Source organism: Nerophis ophidion, linkage group LG22, assembly GCF_033978795.1.
Source record: "Nerophis ophidion isolate RoL-2023_Sa linkage group LG22, RoL_Noph_v1.0, whole genome shotgun sequence".
In the NCBI taxonomy this organism is placed as follows: Eukaryota; Metazoa; Chordata; class Actinopteri; order Syngnathiformes; family Syngnathidae; genus Nerophis; species Nerophis ophidion.
In genome coordinates this window covers 8754615-8775649 of record NC_084632.1, presented here as the reverse complement: position 1 = coordinate 8775649, position 21035 = coordinate 8754615, and the positions used below count along the sequence as shown (strand labels likewise).

General features: G+C 38.2%; 3 protein-coding genes across 3 annotated transcripts in view; 2 read left to right on the top strand and 1 right to left on the bottom strand.

Moving 5' to 3' along the window:
- Positions 1 to 21035, top strand: part of LOC133540959 (transducin-like enhancer protein 1) — a 372555-nt gene that overhangs the window by 241500 nt on the left and 110020 nt on the right. The gene's annotated exons all lie outside the window — the stretch shown is intronic.
- Positions 235 to 10041, bottom strand: LOC133540529 (protein FAM32A-like). The gene is made up of 4 exons (XM_061883201.1): positions 9875 to 10041; positions 3842 to 3986; positions 537 to 590; positions 235 to 433 (listed from the first exon to the last, which is right to left on the bottom strand). Exons 1-4 carry the CDS (start codon positions 10024 to 10026, stop codon positions 365 to 367), a joined length of 420 nt encoding a protein of 139 aa, XP_061739185.1. The 5' UTR covers positions 10027 to 10041; the 3' UTR covers positions 235 to 364.
- Positions 11009 to 14377, top strand: LOC133540528 (large ribosomal subunit protein mL54-like). The gene is made up of 3 exons (XM_061883200.1): positions 11009 to 11208; positions 13867 to 14023; positions 14091 to 14377. Exons 1-3 carry the CDS (start codon positions 11043 to 11045, stop codon positions 14221 to 14223), a joined length of 456 nt encoding a protein of 151 aa, XP_061739184.1. The 5' UTR covers positions 11009 to 11042; the 3' UTR covers positions 14224 to 14377.

The window sequence follows — 21035 nt, the reverse complement described above, 5'->3', positions numbered from 1 at the left end:
TCAAAAGCAATAACTAAATCTAAAAACTTTAAAAACGTCACATTTCAGCAAAAACAAAATAAAAAAGACCAAAAACCGATGTTTTTGTTGTGTTGCCATTCAAAGACATGACCGCGGACTGACCCGAAAAGAATAATGCGGTGTCATATCCTGCATTTCTGACACTGTAAAATGAAAAATCACCCTTTGTTTTTCGCTTGTATTATTTTTTTGTATTTCAAAATAAAATTCAAATAAACCAATCGCTTTTTATTTTTCAATTCCCACTTAAGTAAAACAAAATTCAATGACCAAAACATACACTGACCCAGTAGGCCACTTATCCTGGTAAATACATTAAACAAGCACAAAACAAAACCAAGACTTATTTGGTCCAGCTGACTTTAGGAATATCGTAATGCTCTGTCAGGTTGTCCAGGTGGCGATTAAAGTCCTGCAGAAAAAAGAAAAGGGCAAGTTAGTCAATGCTGTCGCTGCCTTTCTGCATAGACAAACATGTTTGATGAGTGAGTGGTTTGAAATCTGTGACGGCATACTTCCACTCTGTGCTTGTGTGTCTTGGACGCTTTGTTTAAAATCCTCTCCATTTGCTGTGGAGAAAGAAGACAAGGAAGTGTGAGGGATTGTTGCAAATATTCTACAAACCCCGCTCCCATATGACTTGGGAAATTGTGTTGGATGTAAATATAAATGGAATACAATGATTTGCAAATCATTTTCAACCCATATTCAGTTGAATATGCTACAAAGACAACCTATTTGATGTTCAAACTGATAAACTTTTTTTTTTGCAAATAATCATTAACTTTAGAATTTGAGGCCAACAACACGTGACAAAGTTGGGAAAGGTGTCAACAAATACTGATAAAGTTGAGGAATGCTCATCAAACACTTATATGGAACATCCCACAGGTGTGCAGAATAATTGGGAACAGGTGGGTGCCATGATTGGGCATAAAAGCAGCTTCCATGAAATGCTAAGTAATTCAAAAACAAAGATAGGGCTAGGGTCACCACTTTGTAAGCAAATTGTAAAACAGTCTTAGAACAACATTTCTCAACGAGCTATTGCAAGGAATTTAGGGATTTTACCATCTACGGTCTGTAAAATCATCAAAAAGTTCAAGGAATCTGGAGAAATCACTGCACGTAAGCGATGATATTACAGACTTTTGATCCCTCAGGCGGTACTGCATCAAAAACAGACAGTGTGTAAAGGATATTACCACATGGGCTCAGGAAAACTTCATAAAACCACTGTCAGTAACTACAGTTGGTCGCTACATCTGTAAGTGCAAGTTAAAACTCTACTATGCAAAGCCAAACCCATTTATCAACAATATCCTGAAACGCCGCCGGCTTGGCTGGGCCAGAGCTCATCTAAGATGGACTGATGCTGAGTGGAAAGGTGCTCTGTGGTCTGACAAGTACATATTTCAAATTATATTTGGAAACAGAGGTTGTGGTGTCCTCCAGAACAAAGAGGAAAATACTCATTTGGATTGTTATAGGCGCAAAGTTCAAAAGCCGGCATGTATGATGGTATGGGGGTGTGTTGGTGCCCAAGGCATGGGTAACTTGCACCTCTGAAGGCACCATTAATGCTGAATGGTCCATACAGGTTTTGGAGCAACATATGTTGTCATCCAAGGAACGTTATCATGGACGCCCCTGCTTACTTCAGCAAGACAAGTGTTACAACAGCGTGGCTTCGTAAAAAAAAAGAGTGCAGGTACTTTCCTGGCCCGCGTGCAGTCCAGACCTGTCTCCCATTGAAAATGTGTGACGTATTATGAAGCGTAAAATACAACAGCGGAGACCCCGGACTGTTGAATAGGGTTGGGTATCGTTTGAATTCGAACGATTCCGATTCTTTGTTTTGATTCCGATTCAGATTCTTTATTTAAAAAAAAAAAAAAAAAAAAAAAAAAAGGCATGGTCAAAAAAAAGTTTAGGATATTTTAAATGAGCTAGCTAACCTACAGTCTTTCTGAATGAAATAGTCTGACATTCTCCATCTGTTTTAATTCTATTAACTTTTTATGAACTTTACTATAAATTCCTCACAGGGCTGTTTTCAACTGGAATATAAATATCAAATCTATGAACTTGAATATAAATATTATAAATTATCAATACATTTTCATAGGGGTACACTTTCATCAAGAGAGCTTTATTTTTCAAAACCTCATGAAAACACATTTACACACACAAGTGTATGATGCTGCAGGTACTTAAACATGTTACCGTGCTCCCACTGATGGGCTAACCTGGTGCAGAAAAGCAAATAAATACTGTAATAATAATCAACTTTCAAAACCCAGTCCAGATTAGCAGCAGCAGGTACAGTATAAAATCAGAGACAGTTCTTGTTTAGGAAAATGACCACATCCGCCTTCTCAGTCAGGATGTGTGAGCGTTCTGGACAGATAGTGTCTCCTGTCAAAGACGGGACACGCATTTATTTGTACTCCATGAACTCGGAGGTGTTTCATCATGTTCGACATGCACCCTCCTAAGCACGAAACAGTCCTGTCGCACGTGTTACATTTCGCCGATATTTCATTTTTTTTAGAAAAATAAAGCCACACTTTCGACCGTCGACGCCCGCTATCCATGCTTGACTGACTCGCTCGGCTATGCTTACACTTCCGGCGGTGGGCACTTTTTCGTTGGTGTTCAGCGGCTTCTTCTTAAAGGTCGGCGGACTTATTATTTTTTTCGGTCGGCGGACTGGGTATCGAAACTAGGAATAGAAATTTAAACTTTTGAACGATTCCGGAAGAATCGGAAAGTTAGTCCCGGTTCCAATCGATACTCGATACCCTCGATACCCAACCCTACTGTTGAACGACAGTTGGACAAGAATGGGAAAGAATTCCACTTTCAAAGCTTCAACAATTAGTTTCCTCAGTTCCCAAACGTTTATAGCGTGTTGTTAAAAAAAAAGGTGATGTAACACAGTGGTGAACATGCCCTTTCCCAACTACTTTGGCACGTGTTGCAGCCATTAAATTCTAAGTTGATTATTTGAAAAAAAAAAAAAAGTTTGAGTTTGAACATCAAATATCTTGTCTTTGTAGCATATTCAATTGAATATGGGTTGAAAAGGATTTGCAAATCATTGTATTCTGTTTATATTTACATCTAACACAATTTCCCAACTCATATGGAAACGGGGTTTGTACTACCACACAACTAGCACTTGTACACAACTTTTAACACAGCAGAAAAAAACACAGTGACCACAATTAAAAGTTGTACATGCTATCAATGTGATCAGCAACTTAACTCCTCCCTTTTTTGGACCAAAGCAGCAGCAAAAATATATCCATTGCTTGCATATTTCCTTGTGCATGGACATAACAAGAATGGCTGATAATTGAGGATTTTTTTCTTCCATTTGTGTGTTTTTTCTTTCTTTTTTTTTTTATGTTTGTGTTGCCACTTGATATTTGAGCTGCTGTGATCAGTTCTGTGTACGTTTGGACTACAATGACAACAAGTACTCCTAGAGCGCAGACCTTCGCCAGGCCCTTTTCCCCCGATAGTTAAAAAAAAAAAGTCCTGAATCCAGACGGCGATCCATATCAGCCCCAAAATGTAATCACTTGTTCCATTTTCTGCAGGTCTGATTGAAATCCGCCCACAAGTTTTCCAGCCTTCTATAGCGGAATAAAATAAATGGGGTCTTTGCTAAACCACACGTTGAGGCTTGTCGCATAAACTTAAGGTAACGCGGTAGAAAACACTTGTCCTTTACCCCATTTCCTATGATTTATTATTGTTATTAAATCTTGTTTAAAAACGTATTCATCATAGGTTGAGTTTGGATACACACCCTCTTTTCTTGCATCTTGTCAAAGGCGATCTGAGCTGGTGTCCTTTTGTCCATGTAGGCCTTTGTGGCCTTGCCCTCCTCCTCGTTCTGACCGCTCACCATCTGCTCCATGCGATGCTTGCTCTCCTTCTCCTTCTTTTTCTTCCTGTGGAATGGCACATTTTACTGGTGACTACACAAATCCTGAAATATGCAAATTAAAAAAGGCTCAAGCTCCTATTTAGTCAATAAAATTGTATAAACATGATTTACTCATGTCCAATTTTTATTGCTTGTGTATTCATTCACAACTGCTGAATATCCATCCATACATTTCTACCGCTTATTCCCCTTTGGGTTGCGGGGGACGCTGGTGCCTATCTCAGCTACAGTCGGGCGGAAGGCGGGGTACACCCTGGACAAGTTGCCACCTCATCGCAGCAACTGTTGAATAAGTGACTCGAATTGATATAAGTGTGTTTTTTTCCTACATAAAATGTTGTAGTTATACTCTCGCTGCAGCCTATTTCTGTGCCACCATGCATGCAAATCATGATAATGATATTACACTAATACACGGGTGAAATACACACACGCCAAACTAGGACAAATTTAGTGTTGCCAATCAACTTGTTCAAAGGTGCATGTCTTCAGAGGTGGGAGGGGCCTATCCCCACGTGCATGTCTCTGGAGGTGGGAGGAAGCCGGAGTACCCGGAGGGAACCTACGCAGTCACGGGGAGGACATGCAAACTCCCCACAAAAAGATCCCGAGCCCGGCATCGAACCCAGGACCTTGGTATTGTGAGGCACATGCACGAACACACGTTCCCCCACCGATACTGCAACTATTACAATATTTTTTATTATCAAAAAATATTTTGTATCGGATCGATACCAAAATTTGTAGTAACACTCAAAACATATGTAAAGTATCAGATAAGTGCTTAATACATTTTAACAGAAGGTTAGGTAGAACATGTTAAAACACAAAGTAAGCAGATATTAACAGTGAATGAACAAGTAGATGAATAATAAATTTTTACTGTTTGTCCCTCATTATGTTGAAAAAATAATCCAGCCAAAATAGGGAGCTTTTGTAAGCCATACTTACTACTACAAGACAAGTTGTCCAGGATGTCCACTATAATGCCATCTATCCATCCATCCATTTTCTACCGCTTATTCCCTTTTGGGGTTGCGGGGGGCGCTGGCGCCTATCTCAGCTACAATCGGGCGGAAGGCGGGGTACACCCTGGACAAGTCACCACCTCATCGCAGGGCCAACACAGATAGACAACATTCACACTCACATTCACACACCAGGGCCAATTTAGTGTTGCCAATCAACCTATCCCCAGGTGCATGTCTTTGGAAGTGGGCTTCACGGTGGCAGAGGGGGTTAGTGCGTCTGCCTCACAATACGAAGTTCCTGCAGTCCTCGGTTCAAATCGAGGCTCGGGATCTTTCTGTGTGGAGTTTGCATGTTCTCCCCGTGACTGCGTGGGTTCCCTCCGGGTACTTCGTCTTCCTCCCACTTCCAAAGACATGCACTATAATGCCAAAACATCTTAAATGATTGCAGTAGGAAACTATGTTTAATGTATCAAAAATATTTTCTGTTAAAATAAGGCCAATAATAAAACTGTTTGTCATTTGTTTTATTTTGAGAAGTATCGAAATGTATTTTGGTACCGATACTTCGAAATATTATTATCACTGAGCCTAGTCTATAAAATCCGCTACACCTCGATACCGAAGTACATGTCAAACTACTTCCTTAACGTAAATGACCGCCATAACTACAACACCAGGGGGAGCTCCACAAACCACGTTAAACCCAGATTTCGATCTAACAAAGGTCTTAACTCATTCTCTTTCTATGCCACATCAATGTGGAATGCACTCCCAACAGGTATAAAAGTAAGTGCATCTCTATATTCCTTCAAAACCGCTCTAAAACAATACCTCCAGGCAACTTCAACACTTTACTAATACCCTCCTCCATTCACATCCCATCTCCCCGGATTATAAACAACTCAAATGTACTTCTAATGTATATACTTGTTCTTATGCTATCTGAACTCACTATGTTCTCTGCTGGCTGTACATATCCTACTAATAAGACCTACACTGTTTCAATGTCCACATTTCTCTGTTGGTGCAATTGTTGATGACTGAAGTTCTGATATCAACCAAAGCTCCTCATCCCACCCCCCGGATTGTAAATAATGTAAATAATTCAATGTATATACTATGATGATTAACTTGTGTGATGACTGTATTATGTTGATAGTATATATTTGTACCATGAATTGATTAACGTGGACCCCGACTTAAACAAGTTGAAAAACTTATTCGGGTGTTACCATTTAGTGGTCAATTGTACGGAATATGTACTGTACTGTGCAAACTACTAATAAAAGTATCAATCAATCAATCAATCAATCAGTGTCAGAGCTTGGGTCCGCATTGCCGGCAGTAAGTCGGACACGTTTCCAGTGAGGGTTGGACTCCGCCAAGGCTGTCCTTTGTCACCGATTCTGTTCATAACTTTTATGGACAGAATTTCTAGGCGCAGTCAAGGCGTTGAGGGGTTCTGGTTTGGTGGCCGCAGGATTAGGTCTCTGCTTTTTGCAGATGATGTGGTCCTGATGGCTTCATCTGGCCGGGATTTTCAGCTCTCACTGGATCGGTTCACAGCAGAGTGTGAAGCGACCGGAATGAAAATCAGCACCTCCAAGTCCGAGTCCATGGTTCTCAACCGGAAAGGGGTGGAGTGCCACCACCAGGTTGGGGAGGAGACCCTTCCCCACGTGGAGGAGTTCAAGTACCTAGGAGTTTTGTTCACAAGTGAGGGAAGAGTGGATCATGAGAATCGACAGGCGGATCGGTGCGGCGTCTTCAGTAATGCGGACGTTGTATCGATCCGTTGTGGTGAAGAAGGAACTGAGCCGGAAGGCAAAGCTCTATATTTACCGGTCGATCTACGTTCCCATCCTCACCTATGGTCATGAGCTTTGGGTCATGACCGAAAGGATAAGATCACGGGTACAAGCGGCCGAAATGAGTTTCCTCCGCGGGGCGCGGGGCTATCCCTTAGAGCAGTGGTTCTCAAATGGGGGTACGCGTAGGTATGCCAAGGGGTACGTGAGATTTAAAAAAAAATATCCTAAAAATAGCAACTATTCAAAAATCCTTTATAAATATATTTATTGAATAATACTTCAACAAAATATGAATGTTATTTCATAAACTGTGAAAAGAAATGCAACAATGCAATATTCAGTGTTGACAGCTGGATTGTTTTGTGGACATGTTCCATAAATATTGACATTAAAGATTTATTTTGTGAAGAAATGTTTAGAATTAAGTTCATGAATCCAGATGGATCTCTATTACAATCCCCAAAGAGGGAATTTTAAGTTGATGATTACTTCTCTGTAAAAAATCTTTATTTATAATTTAATCTCTTGTTTATTTTTCAACCAGTTTTTAGTCATTTTTATATCTTTTTTCCAAATATTTCAAGAAAGACCACTACAAATGAGCAATATTTTGCACTGTTATACAATTTAATAAATCAGAAACTTATTACATAGTGCTGTATTTTACTTACTATTTTACTTAATTAAAAAATTGTTCACAGGGGGTACATCACTGAAAAAAGGTTGAAAACCACTGCCTTAGAGCAGTGGTTCTTAACCTTTTTTTCAGTGATGTACCCCCCTGTGAAGAGGTTTTTAATTCAAGTACCCCTTAATCAGAGCAAAGCATTTTTGGTTGAAAAAAAGAGATAAAGAAGTAAAATACAGCACTATGTCATCAGTTTCTGATTTATTAAATTGTATAACAGTGCCAAATATTGCTCATTTGTAGTGGTCTTTCTTGAACTATCTGGAAAAAAATATATAAAAATAACTAAAAATGTGTTGAAAAATAATCAAACGATTCAATTATAAATAAAAGGCCTACTGAAATGAAATTTTCTTATTTAAACGGGGATAGCAGGTCCATTCTATGTGTCATACTTGATCATTTCGCGATATTGCCATATTTTTGCTGAAAGGATTTAGTAAAGAACATCGACGATAAAGTTCGTAACTTTTGGTCGCTAACAGAAAAGCCCTGCCTTTATTGGAAATAGCAGACGATGACGTCACCCGTTGATGGCTCCTCACATCGTTTTTAATGGGAGCTTCCAACAAAAAGAGCTATTCGGACCGAGAAAACAACAATTTCCCTATTAATTTGAGCGAGGATGAAAGATTCGTGTTTAAGGATATTGATAGCGACGGACTAGAAAATAAAAATAAAAAATCAAGTTAAAAAAAATCGTGATTGCATTGGGACGGATTCAGCTGTTTTTAGAAACATTTACTTGGATAATTCTGGGAAATTCCTTATCTTTCTATTGTGTTGCTAGTGTTTTAGTGAGTTTAATAGTACCTGATAGTCGGAGGGGTGTGTCCACGGGTGTGTTGACGCCAGTGTCTGAGGGAAGTCACAGCAGCTGCATGGACGGCACAAGCTCAGCTGATCTCTGGTAAGTGGCGACTTTTTACCACAATTTTCTCACCGTAAACTGATAGTTGACCAGTAGTCGGGATCCATGTTCACTTGACCTCTCTGATCCATAGTAAAGTTTCACATCCGGGAATTTTAAACAAGGAATCACCGTGTGTTTGTGTGGCTAAAGGCTAAAGCTTCCCAACTCCATCTTTCTACTTTGACTTCTCCATTATTAATTGAACAAATTGCAAAAGATTCAGCAACACAGATGTCCAAAATACTGTGTAATTATGCGTTTAAAGCAGACGACTATTTCCTAACAGTCCGTGACGTCACGCGTACACATCAGCATTCTGCGACGTTTTCAACAGGACACTTCACGGGAAATTTTAAATTCCAATTTAGTAAACTAAAAGGCCGTATTGGCATGTGTTGCAATGTTAATATTTCATCATTGATATATAAACTATCAGACTGCGTGGTCGGTAGTAGTGGGTTTCAGTAGGCCTTTAAGATTTCTACACATAGAAGTAATCATCAACTTAAATTGCGCTCTTTGGGGATTGTAATAGAAATCCATCTGGATTCATGAACTTAATTCTAAACATTTCTACACAAATAAAGAAATCTTTAACATCAATATTTATGGAAAATGTCCACCAAAAAATCTAGCTGTCAACACTGAATATTGCATTGTTGCATTTCTTTTCACAGTTTATGAACTTACATTCATATTTTGTTGAAGTTGTATTCAATAAATATATTTATAAAGGATTTTTGAATTGTTGCTATTTTTAGAATATTTAATAGCTGAGATAGGCGCCAGCGCCCCCCGCGACCCCGAAAGGGAATAAGCGGTAGGAAATGGATGGATGGATCACATACCCCTTGGCATACCTTCAAGTACCCCTAGGGGTACGCGTACCCCCATTTGAGAACCACTGCCTTAAAGATAGGGTGAGAAGCTCTGTCATCCGGGAGGAACTCAAAGTAAAGCCGATGCTCCTCTACATCGAAGAGCCAGATGAGGTGGTTCGGGCATCTGGTCAGGATGCCACCCGAACGCCTCCCTAGGGAGGTGTTTAGGGCACGTCCAACCGGTAAGAGGCCACGGGGAAGACCCAGGACACGTTGGGAAGACTATGTCTCCCGGCTAGCTTGGGAACGCCTCGGGATCCTCCAGGAAGAGCTGGACGAAGTGGCTGGGGAGAGGGAAGTCTGGGCTTCCCTGCTTAGGCTGCTGCCCCCGCGACCCGACCTCGGATAAGCGGAAGAAGATGGATGGACTTCGAAATATTGGCAATATATGTTTCAATTACATACGCAAACTGGAAAATATTGTTGCACTTTACACGTATTTATTTATGATAACTTCCTTTCTGTGTTTTAAATGCAGTATGTAGGACTAGGAAGGCAAAGAAGCTTCTAGAAGCTTATTGTGTAGCTAGCGTGAAGGCAAACTGCTGAATGTGACGCAAAGGACTGCCTGGAACAAGCACACCTGCAATGCAAGTTACACAACCAACGGACGCATCTTACTTACTTTTTTCCAGAAGAAATGGCTCCGACACCTTTGATTTTCAGGGCACTTTTCTGGACGCTGTCGTAATCAGACATGTTGCCATCGGCTGGCCAATGCTCTTCTTCGGCTTCACAATAGAAGGCAGACATACATGGTGTCAGCCCGGGCGCCATCTAGTGGACGTCAATGGCAGCAAGTAAAAATGCTCTTCTTCGGCTTGACAATAGAAGTGAAGCATACACACAGACGTGTTATAAGTAGACGCAGCATTGGCGGCTGTGACGCGAGAAATTGGGCCGCCATCTTGAAGTGGTGACGAGCAGCCTAAAGAGACAGTTGACAGGTAGAAAACAAAGATGGTGTTCAACATTTTCCTGCTCAAATGTGCGGACTGTTGAAAATAGGAATCGGGGGATTACTTTTCACAAGTAAGATTTAACATTAATGTACTATTGGTTGTATTTTGTGACAATTCACCAGCCGCTACTGGTTATGATGCATTGTCATTTTAGGCAAAGTATAAGACAATACTTTTTTAAAAAGTATATTTGTCAATAAATAAACAAAAAAATAAATTTACTTGAACATTTATTTAATTTTTCAGGTAAGAAGAGGAAGGAATTTGAAAGGTAAAAAGGTATATGTGTTTAAAAATCCTAAAATCATTTTTAAGGTTGTATTTTTCTCTAAAATTGTCTTTCTGAAAGTTATAAGAAGCAAAGTAAAAAAAATGAATGAATTTATTTAAACAAGTGAAGACCAAGTCTTTAAAATATTTTCTTGGATTTTCGAATTCTATTTGAGTTTTGTCTCTCTTAGAATTAAAAATGTCGAGCAAAGCGAGACCAGCCTGCTAGTAAAAAAATAAAATTTAAAAAATAAAGGCAGCTCACTGGTAAGTGCTGCTATTTGAGCTATTTTTAGAACAGGCCAGCGGGCGACTGATCTGGTCCTTACGTTGGTGACCCCTGATCTAGTGGATTTCAATGGTAGCAATTAAAAATGCTTTTTTTAAAAACCGATATCAAATACTTGCTTTATAATAAACCGTGGAATATATATTTAGGAGCTGTTTACGTTACTACAAAAGACGCGAACAAATTTTTATTTTATGACACATAAGGTGAAAAGCTTTGGCCACCGGAAATAGCCTGCCAAAGCGGAAGTAGCCCCGGAAGTAGGACTGTGAATGTCACACGCTAGCATGGTTAGCATCATGCTAGTGTTTGCAGTCAACATGTCTAGTCGCTCTTTGTTCGGCTTTGCTTCATTAACCACACACAATGTCCTACTAACGCTGCGTAGGAGTAACCCTCTAAACAAACTACAAGCCTGCGGATATGCGAAGAAAGTTGGTAAGTAAAGACATCTTTAAGTGTGTGTGTGTTAGCTAGCAACATGACATGCTAGCCTTCATTCAATCATAAATTGTCCTGCTTGATAAAACATCACTTTTTATTGCAACATTTTTCTTACAACCTATTTGCATTAATAATGAATTGTCTTGCTTGATTAAACATCACTTTTTCTTAGTCTTTATATCATATTTGTTCACTGCAATCACTATTTAGTAGTGTTTTTGATGTGGGGAGCAATACCTTTTTCAAATAAACAATTGAAAAAACTACAAGCGGTAGAAAAAGGATGGATGAAGTTAAAAAAATGTCTACTGTTTACAATTTGAAATATGAATTCATAGCCCTGGGCTAAGTTGGGACGCCAGCACAATTTATTTTGAGGCCCCCTAGCCCTATTACAAATATATATATATACATATATATATATATATATATCCATCCATCCATTTTATACCGCTTATTCCCTTTTTGTGGGGGCGCTGGCGCCTATCTCAGCTACAATCGGGCGGAAGGCGGGGTACACCCTGGACAAGTCGCCACCTCATCGCAGGGCCAACACAGATAGACAGACAACATTCACATTCACACACTAGGGCCAATTTAGTGTTGCCAATCAACCTATCCCCAGGTGCATGTCTTTGGAAGTGGGAGGAATCCGGAGTACCCGGAGGAAACCTTATATATATATATATATATATATATATATATATATGTATATGTATATGTATGTAGGTGTGGAAAAAAATCACAAGACTACTTCATCTCTACAGAACTGTTTCATGAGGGGTTCCCTCAATCATCAGGAAATTTCCTGATGATTGATGTTCCTGATGTTAAAAATAAGTCAAATTATTATTATTATTTTTTATTTAATGCTTACAGTAAATCTCTATATCAACTTGAGGTTGATATAAAGTAAAACAAATAAGGTGTTATGCCTTTTCTGTCAAAGACAACTTAGTTTTTTATAGTAAAACTGAAATATGCAGTATTTAGATAGATAGATAGATAAATAGAGTTCCTTTATTTAGCAATTAAAGCCCTCAAAGATCAATAATGCAGAAAACCATTGATTTTAATTATTTAATATTTTTGAGTAATCACAGTGAAAAGTTAAAAAAAAATCCTACTAAATATAGATCCGAAAGGTTCCCCACTCATAAACTGATACATCTTTATTAGTTTTTTTTTTTTTTACTTTTAACACTTAAATTTCAACATCAACTTCCGATACATCTGTCGATTTTAAGTTTGAAGAATTATTTTGTTTGTTTTATGCTCTTTTGTCAAAACGTTGATGTTTTTATATGGTAACCACACAACATATGCGATATTTTTTCCACATAAAACAATTTCAAGTGATAATTCTTAAGTAATAATTCATTATAACATAGATTTGTTTGTCCTTTTTTTTTTTTTGAGCAATGGAAAAAAAAGAAAATGAAGACAAAAGGAACAAAAAAACTGCCTGTATGGCATCTTTGTGTCAACATTGCCACTTTTTCTCATTAGATTTCACCTCATTTCATTTTTTTAAATGTTTTCTTTTAAATTTTTGCAATACTATCAATTTTGCAATTTTTGCAGAATGTGTGGCGGGCCGGTAAACGATTAGCTGCGGGCCGCAAATGGCCCCCGGGCCGCACTTTGGACACCCCTGGTGTAAAATAACAAATTGTACATAATTAAAACATAAATAAAGACCTAAATCTAATTTGATGCATGTTTTGTTCTGAAACGAATTCATGTGAAACAGTTTCAAACATATTTTTCGATCCCCGCTTCTGCCATCCTTGTCACAGCCGTTGTGTCCTTGGGCAAGACACTTTACCCACCTGCTCCGAGTGCCACCCACACTGGTTTAAAAATGTAACTAAGATATTGGTTTTCCCTATTTAAAGCACTTTGAGTCACTAGAGAAAAGCGCTATATAAGTATAATTCACTTCACTTCACTTCAAAATAACACATTTGACATAATTGAAATATAAAGACATAAACAAAAACTGGTAAAAACTACCTAATATTTAAATTTTGAAACCTGAATTGTTGGCTGCTGGCTAAAAATATGTTTTTTTTTTATGTGTGTGTGCAAAATATCAAAGATCATTTTACATTAAAACAAAAAAATACATGTAATAACAAATTAATAGGTAAAAACTGTTAACTATTTACAATTTGAAAACCTTATTTTTAGCCCCTGTTTTATTGGGAGGCCCCCCTGTCCCCTATATAAAAAAAATACAAACATATTTTGTATGTATGCAAAACGATTGTTATGCTTTTTTTAATAAAACTTCAATTTAATTTGAGGCATGCTTTATTATGAAAACAATATAGGGGAATTAAATTGTTCAATAATATTTTTTTGTGCAAAATGACACATTTTACATAAATAAACCATGATTAAATAATAAACTACATTCAATAAATGATTTAAAAAATATTTACAATTTGAAATCTGAATTTAAACTTGAGGCCACCTATCCCTATTGCAAAATAAATATATATATTTTTTATTAATGTGAAACAATTTGACACGTGTTTTGTACTAAAACAAATTTATGGGAAATAAATGGTTCAATAATTATTAAGACATTTGAGATCATTATAAGCCCATCAATGTGTAGCAATAATGAACGTGTTGGTCGTCCAGCGGCCAAAGGCAAAGGAAAAGGTTCGGTGAAGGAAGAGCTGAAGGGACCCGAAGTCTGCAAGGACCCAGTGCGACTGACCACTTACGCAGTGGGGGCCAACATCTACAAGCAAGGAGAAGACCCCAAACTGAAGCCTCCTGAAGAGTACCCAGAGTGGTAAGAAGTCCTCTTCCTCCTTATTGGCAAGCTGCGCCCACTGACTCTTCTGGCCCTCTTCTTCCAGGCTCTTCCACATCAACCTGGGACCTGCATGCCAGCTTAACCAGCTGCAGGAAGACACCTGGGAGTACTGGAAGCGCCTCCGCAAGGAAACCATTTGGCGCAACAACAGATTGAGGAAAGGGAAGAAGTTTTAGCGTCACTGGCCTGGTCTGGACTGGCCAGGACTGTGCTGGACTGGTGTATCATCTTGCTGAATGAAGCAAAGTGTGAAATGTGGCTGACTTTGATGCAGTAAGTGTATTTGTTGAAAAGGAGCCATGATTCATTAAAGATTGTTTTTATCGACCATCCCGAAGTAAAACATCCTTCAACTGCTTGTGAAGGGGAAGATCTTCATGTCATGATGATGAGGGTATGATTTAGATCTGACATTTAAAATGCCTAAACGCAATTCAATGTCGATTAATTTATGCTATGCTAATGTCAACATCTTGGCATTTATGTGGAGACTAAGCTGGACCCCTTTTCTTTGCAAAGATTCAAATAATGCTCTTTTTTTGTGGCATACAAACATTGTGTTTGTGCCATAAACTTTCTTTAACTATGTCATTTTGCTAATGTTACCAAGATAACTTTTTATGCAAGCATTTTTTTTACTCATTCATATAAAAATAAAAATCAAGACATCATCTGTGAAGAAGATTTAACATCTACAAACCCCGTTTCCATATGAGTTGGGAAATTGTGTTTAATGTAAATACAGTGGGGCAAAAAAGTATTTAGTCAGCCACCGATTGTGCAAGTTCTCCCACTTAAAATGATGACAGAGGTCTGTAATTTTCATCATAGGTACACTTCAACTGTGAGAGACAGAATGTGCAAAAAAAAAATCCAGGAATTCGCATTGTGGGAATTTCAAAGAATTTATTTGTAAATTATGGTGGTCAACCATTCAAAGCTCTCACTGACGGAAGGAGGTTTTGGCTCAAAATCTCACGATACATGGCCCCATTCATTCTTTCCTTAACACGGATCAATCGTCCCGTCCCCTTAGCAGAAAAACAGCCCCAAAGCATGCTGTTTCCACTCCCATGCTTCACAGTAGGTATGGTGTTCCTGGGATGCAACTCAGTATTCTTCTTCCTCCAAACACCACGAGTTGAGTTTATACCAAAATGGATACATGGATTATACAGCAGAGGATTGGGAGAATGTCATGTGGTCAGATGAAACCAAAATAGAACTTTTTGGTATAAACTCAACTCGTCGTGTTTGGAGGAAGAAGAATACTGAGTTGCATCCTGTGAAGCATGGTGGTGGAAACATCTACAAATCCCGTTTCCATATGAGTTGGGAAATTGTGTTGGATGTAAATACAGTGGGGAAGAAGAAAAAAAACAGCCCCAAAGCATGATGTTTCCACCCCCATGCTTCACAGTAGGTCTGGTGTTCTTGGGATGCAACTCAGTATTCTTCTTCCTCCAAACACGACGAGTTGAGATTATACCAAAATGGATACATGGATGATACAGCAGAGGATTGGGAGAATGTCATGTGGTCAGATGAAACCAAAATAGAACTTTTTGGTATAAACTCAACTCGTCGTGTTTGGAGGAAGAATACTGAGTTGCATCCTGTGAAGCATGGGGGTGGAAACATCTACAAATCCCGTTTCCATATGAGTTGGGAAATTGGAGGGGGGCAAAAAAAAAAACAGCCCCAAAGCATGATGTTTCCACCCCCATGCTTCACAGTATGAGGGTGAATTTCTAGGTATAGTGATTGATGATAAATTGAACTGGAAATCTCATGTAAAAAATATACAACATAAAGTAGCAAGAAATACGTCAATAATGAATAAAGCCAAATATGTTCTAGACCAGTGGTTCTCAACCTTTCTTCAGTGATGTACCCCCTGTGAACATTTTTTTAATTCAAGTACCCCCTAATCAAAGTTAAGCATTTTTGGAGTAAAATACAGCACTATGTCTTTAGTTTCGGATTTATTAAATTGTATAACAGTGTAAAATATTGCTCATTTGTAGTGGTCTTTCTTGAACTATTTGGAAAAAAAGATATACAAATAACTAAACACTTGTTGAAAAATAAACAAGTGATTCAATTATAAATACATATTTCTACACATAGAAGTAATCATCAACTTAAAGTGCCGTCTTTGGGGATTGTAATAGAGATCCATCTGGATTCATGAACTTAATTCTAAACATTTCTTCACAAAAAATTAGATCTTTAACATCAATATTTATGGAACATGTCCACAAAAAATCTAGCTGTCAACACTGAATATTGCATTGTTGCATTTTTTTTCACAGTTTATGAACTTACATTCATATTTTGTTGAAGTATTATTCAATAAATATACTTATAAATAATGTTTTAATTGTTGCTATTTTTAGAATATTTAAAAAAAAATCTCACGTACCCCTTGGGATACCTTCAAGTACCCCCCTTTGAGAACCACTGTTCTAGACCAAAAATCACTTTATAAAATCCAGGAATTAGCATTGTAGGAATTTTAAAGAATTTATTTGTAAATTATGGTGGAAAATAAGTATTTGATGAAAGGAGGTTTTGGCTCAAAATCTCACGATACATGGCCCCATTCATTCTTTCCTTAACACGGATCAATCGTCCTGTCCCCTTAGCAGAAAAACAGTCCCAAAGCATGATGTTTCCACCCCCATGCTTCACAGTAGGTGTGGTGTACTTGGGATGCAACTCAGTATTCTTCTTCCAAACACGACGAATTCAGTTTATACCAAAATGGAGGAACTCAAAGTTAAGCCGCTGCTCCTCCACATGGAGAGGAGCCAGCTAGATGAGGTGGTTCGGGCATCTTGTCAGGATGCCACCCGAACACCTCCCTAGGGAGGTGTTATGGGCACGTCCAACCGGTAGGAGGCCAAGGGGAAGACCCAGGACACGTTGGGAAGACTACGTTTCCCGGCTGTCTTGGGAACGCCTCGGGATCCCTCGGGAGGAGCTGGATCAAGTGGCTGGGGTGAGGGAAGTCTGGGCTTCCCTGCTTAGGCTGCTGCCCCCGCAACCCAACCTTGGATAAGCGGAAGAAGATGGATGGATGGATTTATAAATTAAGGAAAAAAACTTTTAATTTTTTACTAAATAAGGGTTTGGTTAATGCTCATATGAAACCGGTGAGGTTCGGTACCTCCAATAAGGTTAAGAACCACTGCGTTATAACATTGTATTAATAACAAGCAGGGACTTTTCCACTTCAACTTTGGAACTTTGTCTGCGTCAGCCACCTGCGGCCACTTCCGCTGGTGGTTGCCATGGCGACGGCTGGGCACCACCCACCCCGTGTGTGCGACATGGCGCAAATGAGGAAACCGAGCGAAGGAAACAAATATTTCATAAATCCACTTTATTGCCCATAAAACTCAATTGTGTAAGCAAGGTGACGTCATCCTGTTCCACTTTTTTGCGACAACCTCGCCTCAGCGGGTAAGTTTGTTTGACTTTGACGCACGAACCACTGTGCCGGAAGTGGTGCGTTCAATGCACTTTGGCCTTCCGATGATTGTAATGTTGGGACTTTTGTCAAGTCACATGTTTGAATAATGTTGGCACTTTTGTCAAGTCACATGTTTGAATAATGTTGACACTTTTGTCAAGTCACATGTTTGAATAATGTTGGCACTTTTGTCAAGTCACATGTTTGAATAATGTTGGCACTTTTGTCAAGTCACATGTTTGAATAATGTTGGCACTTTTGTCAAGTCACATGTTTGAATAATGTTGGCACTTTTGTCAAGTCACATGTTTGAATAATGTTGGCACTTTTGTCAAGTCACATGTTTGAATAATGTTGGCACTTTTGTCAAGTCACATGTTTGAATAATGTTGGCACTTTTGTCAAGTCACGTGTTTGAATAATGTTGGCACTTTTGTCAAGTCACATGTTTGAATAATGTTGGCACTTTTGTCAAGTCACATGTTTGAATAATGTTGGCACTTTTGTCAAGTCACATGTTTGAATAATTTTGGCACTTTTGTCAAGTCACATGTTTGAATAATGTTGGCACTTTTGTCAAGTCACGTGTTTGAATAATGTTGGCACTTTTGTCAAATCACATGTTTGAATAATGTTGGCACTTTTGTCAAGTCGCATGTTTGAATAATGTTGGCACTTTTGTCAAGTCACATGTTTGAATAATGTTGGCACTTTTGTCAAGTCGCATGTTTGAATAATGTTGGCACTTTTGTCAAGTCGCATGTTTGAATAATGTTGGCACTTTTGTCAAGTCACATGTTTGAATAATGTTGGCACTTTTGTCAAGTCGCATGTTTGAATAATGTTGGCACTTTTGTCAAGTCACATGTTTGAATAATGTTGGCACTTTTGTCAAGTCACATGTTTGAATAATGTTGGCACTTTTGTCAAGTCACATGTTTGAATAATGTTGGCACTTTTGTCGAGTCACATGTTTGAATAATGTTGGCACTTTTGTCAAGTCGCATGTTTGAATAATGTTGGCACTTTTGTCAAGTCGCATGTTTGAATAATGTTGGCACTTTTGTCAAGTCACATGTTTGAATAATGTTGGCACTTTTGTCAAGTCGCATGTTTGAATAATGTTGGCACTTTTGTCAAGTCACATTTTTGAATAATGTTGGCACTTTTGTCAAGTCACATGTTTGAATAATGTTGGCACTTTTGTCAAGTCACATGTTTGAATAATGTTGGCACTTTTGTCAAGTCACGTGTTTGAATAATGTTGGCACTTTTGTCAAGTCACATGTTTGAATAATGTTGGCACTTTTGTCAAGTCACATGTTTGAATAATGATGGCACTTTTGTCAAGTCACATGTTTGAATAATGTTGGCACTTTTGTCAAGTCACATGTTTGAATAATGATGGCACTTTTGTCAAGTCACATGTTTGAATAATGTTGGCACTTTTGTCAAGTCACATGTTTGAATAATGTTGGCACTTTTGTCAAGTCACATGTTTGAATAATGTTGGCACTTTTGTCAAGTCACATGTTTGAATAATTTTGGCACTTTTGTCAAGTCACATGTTTGAATAATGTTGGCACTTTTGTCAAGTCACGTGTTTGAATAATGTTGGCACTTTTGTCAAGTCACGTGTTTGAATAATGTTGGCACTTTTGTCAAGTCACATGTTTGAATAATGTTGGCACTTTTGTCAAGTCACATGTTTGAATAATGTTGGCACTTTTGTCAAGTCACGTGTTTGAATAATGTTGGCACTTTTGTCAAGTCACATGTTTGAATAATGTTGGCACTTTTGTCAAGTCACATGTTTGAATAATGTTGGCACTTTTGTCAAGTCGCATGTTTGAATAATGTTGTGACTTTTGTCAAGTCACATGTTTGAATAATGTTGGCACTTTTGTCAAGTCACCATGTTTGAATAATGTTGGCACTTTTGTCAAGTCGCATGTTTGAATAATGTTGTGACTTTTGTCAAGTCACATGTTTGAATAATGTTGGCACTTTTGTCAAGTCACATGTTTGAATAATGTTGGCCCTTTTGTCAAGTCACATGTTTGAATAATGTTGGCACTTTTGTCAAGTCACATGTTTGAATAATGTTGGCACTTTTGTCAAGTCACATGTTTGAATAATGTTGGCACTTTGTCAAGTCACATGTTTGAATAATGTTGGCACTTTTGTCGAGTCACATGTTTGAATAATGTTGGCACTTTTGTCAAGTCGCATGTTTGAATAATGTTGGCACTTTTGTCAAGTCGCATGTTTGAATAATGTTGGCACTTTTGTCAAGTCACATGTTTGAATAATGTTGGCACTTTTGTCAAGTCGCATGTTTGAATAATGTTGGCACTTTTGTCAAGTCACATGTTTGAATAATGTTGGCACTTTTGTCAAGTCACATGTTTGAATAATGTTGGCACTTTTGTCAAGTCACATGTTTGAATAATGTTGACACTTTTGTCAAGTCGCATGTTTGAATAATGTTGGCACTTTTGTCAAGTCACATGTTTGAATAATGTTGGCACTTTTGTCAAGTCACATGTTTGAATAATGTTGGCACTTTTGTCAAGTCACATGTTTGAATAATGTTGGCACTTTTGTCAAGTCACATGTTTGAATAATGTTGGCACTTTTGTCAAGTCACAGTGTTTGAATAATGTTGGCACTTTTGTCAAGTCACATGTTTGAATAATGTTGGCACTTTTGTCAAGTCACATGTTTGAATAATGTTGGCACTTTTGTCAAGTCACATGTTTGAATAATGTTGGCACTTTTGTCAAGTCACATGTTTGAATAATGATGGCACTTTTGTCAAGTCACATGTTTGAATAATGTTGGCACTTTTGTCAAGTCACATGTTTGAATAATGTTGGCACTTTTGTCAAGTCACATGTTTGAATAATGTTGGCAACTTTTGTCAAGTCACATGTTTGAATAATTTTGGCACTTTTGTCAAGTCACATGTTTGAATAATGTTGGCACTTTTGTCAAGTCACGTGTTTGAATAATGTTGGCACTTTTGTCAAGTCACGTGTTTGAATAATGTTGGCACTTTTGTCAAGTCACATGTTTGAATAATGTTGGCACTTTTGTCAAGTCACATGTTTGAATAATGTTGGGCACTTTTGTCAAGTCAGCATGTTTGAATAATGTTGGCACTTTTGTCAAGTCACATGTTTGAATAATGTTGGCACTTTTGTCAAGTCACATGTTTGAATAATGTTGGCACTTTTGTCAAGTCGCATGTTTGAATAATGTTGTGACTTTTGTCAAGTCACATGTTTGAATAATGTTGGCACTTTTGTCAAGTCACATGTTTGAATAATGTTGGCCCTTTTGTCAAGTCAGCATGTTTGAATAATGTTGGCACTTTTGTCAAGTCACATGTTTGAATAATGTTGGCACTTTTGTAAGTCACATGTTTGAATAATGTTGGCCCTTTGTCAAGTCACATGTTCTGAATAATGTTGGCCACTTTTGTCAAGTCACATGTTTGAATAATGT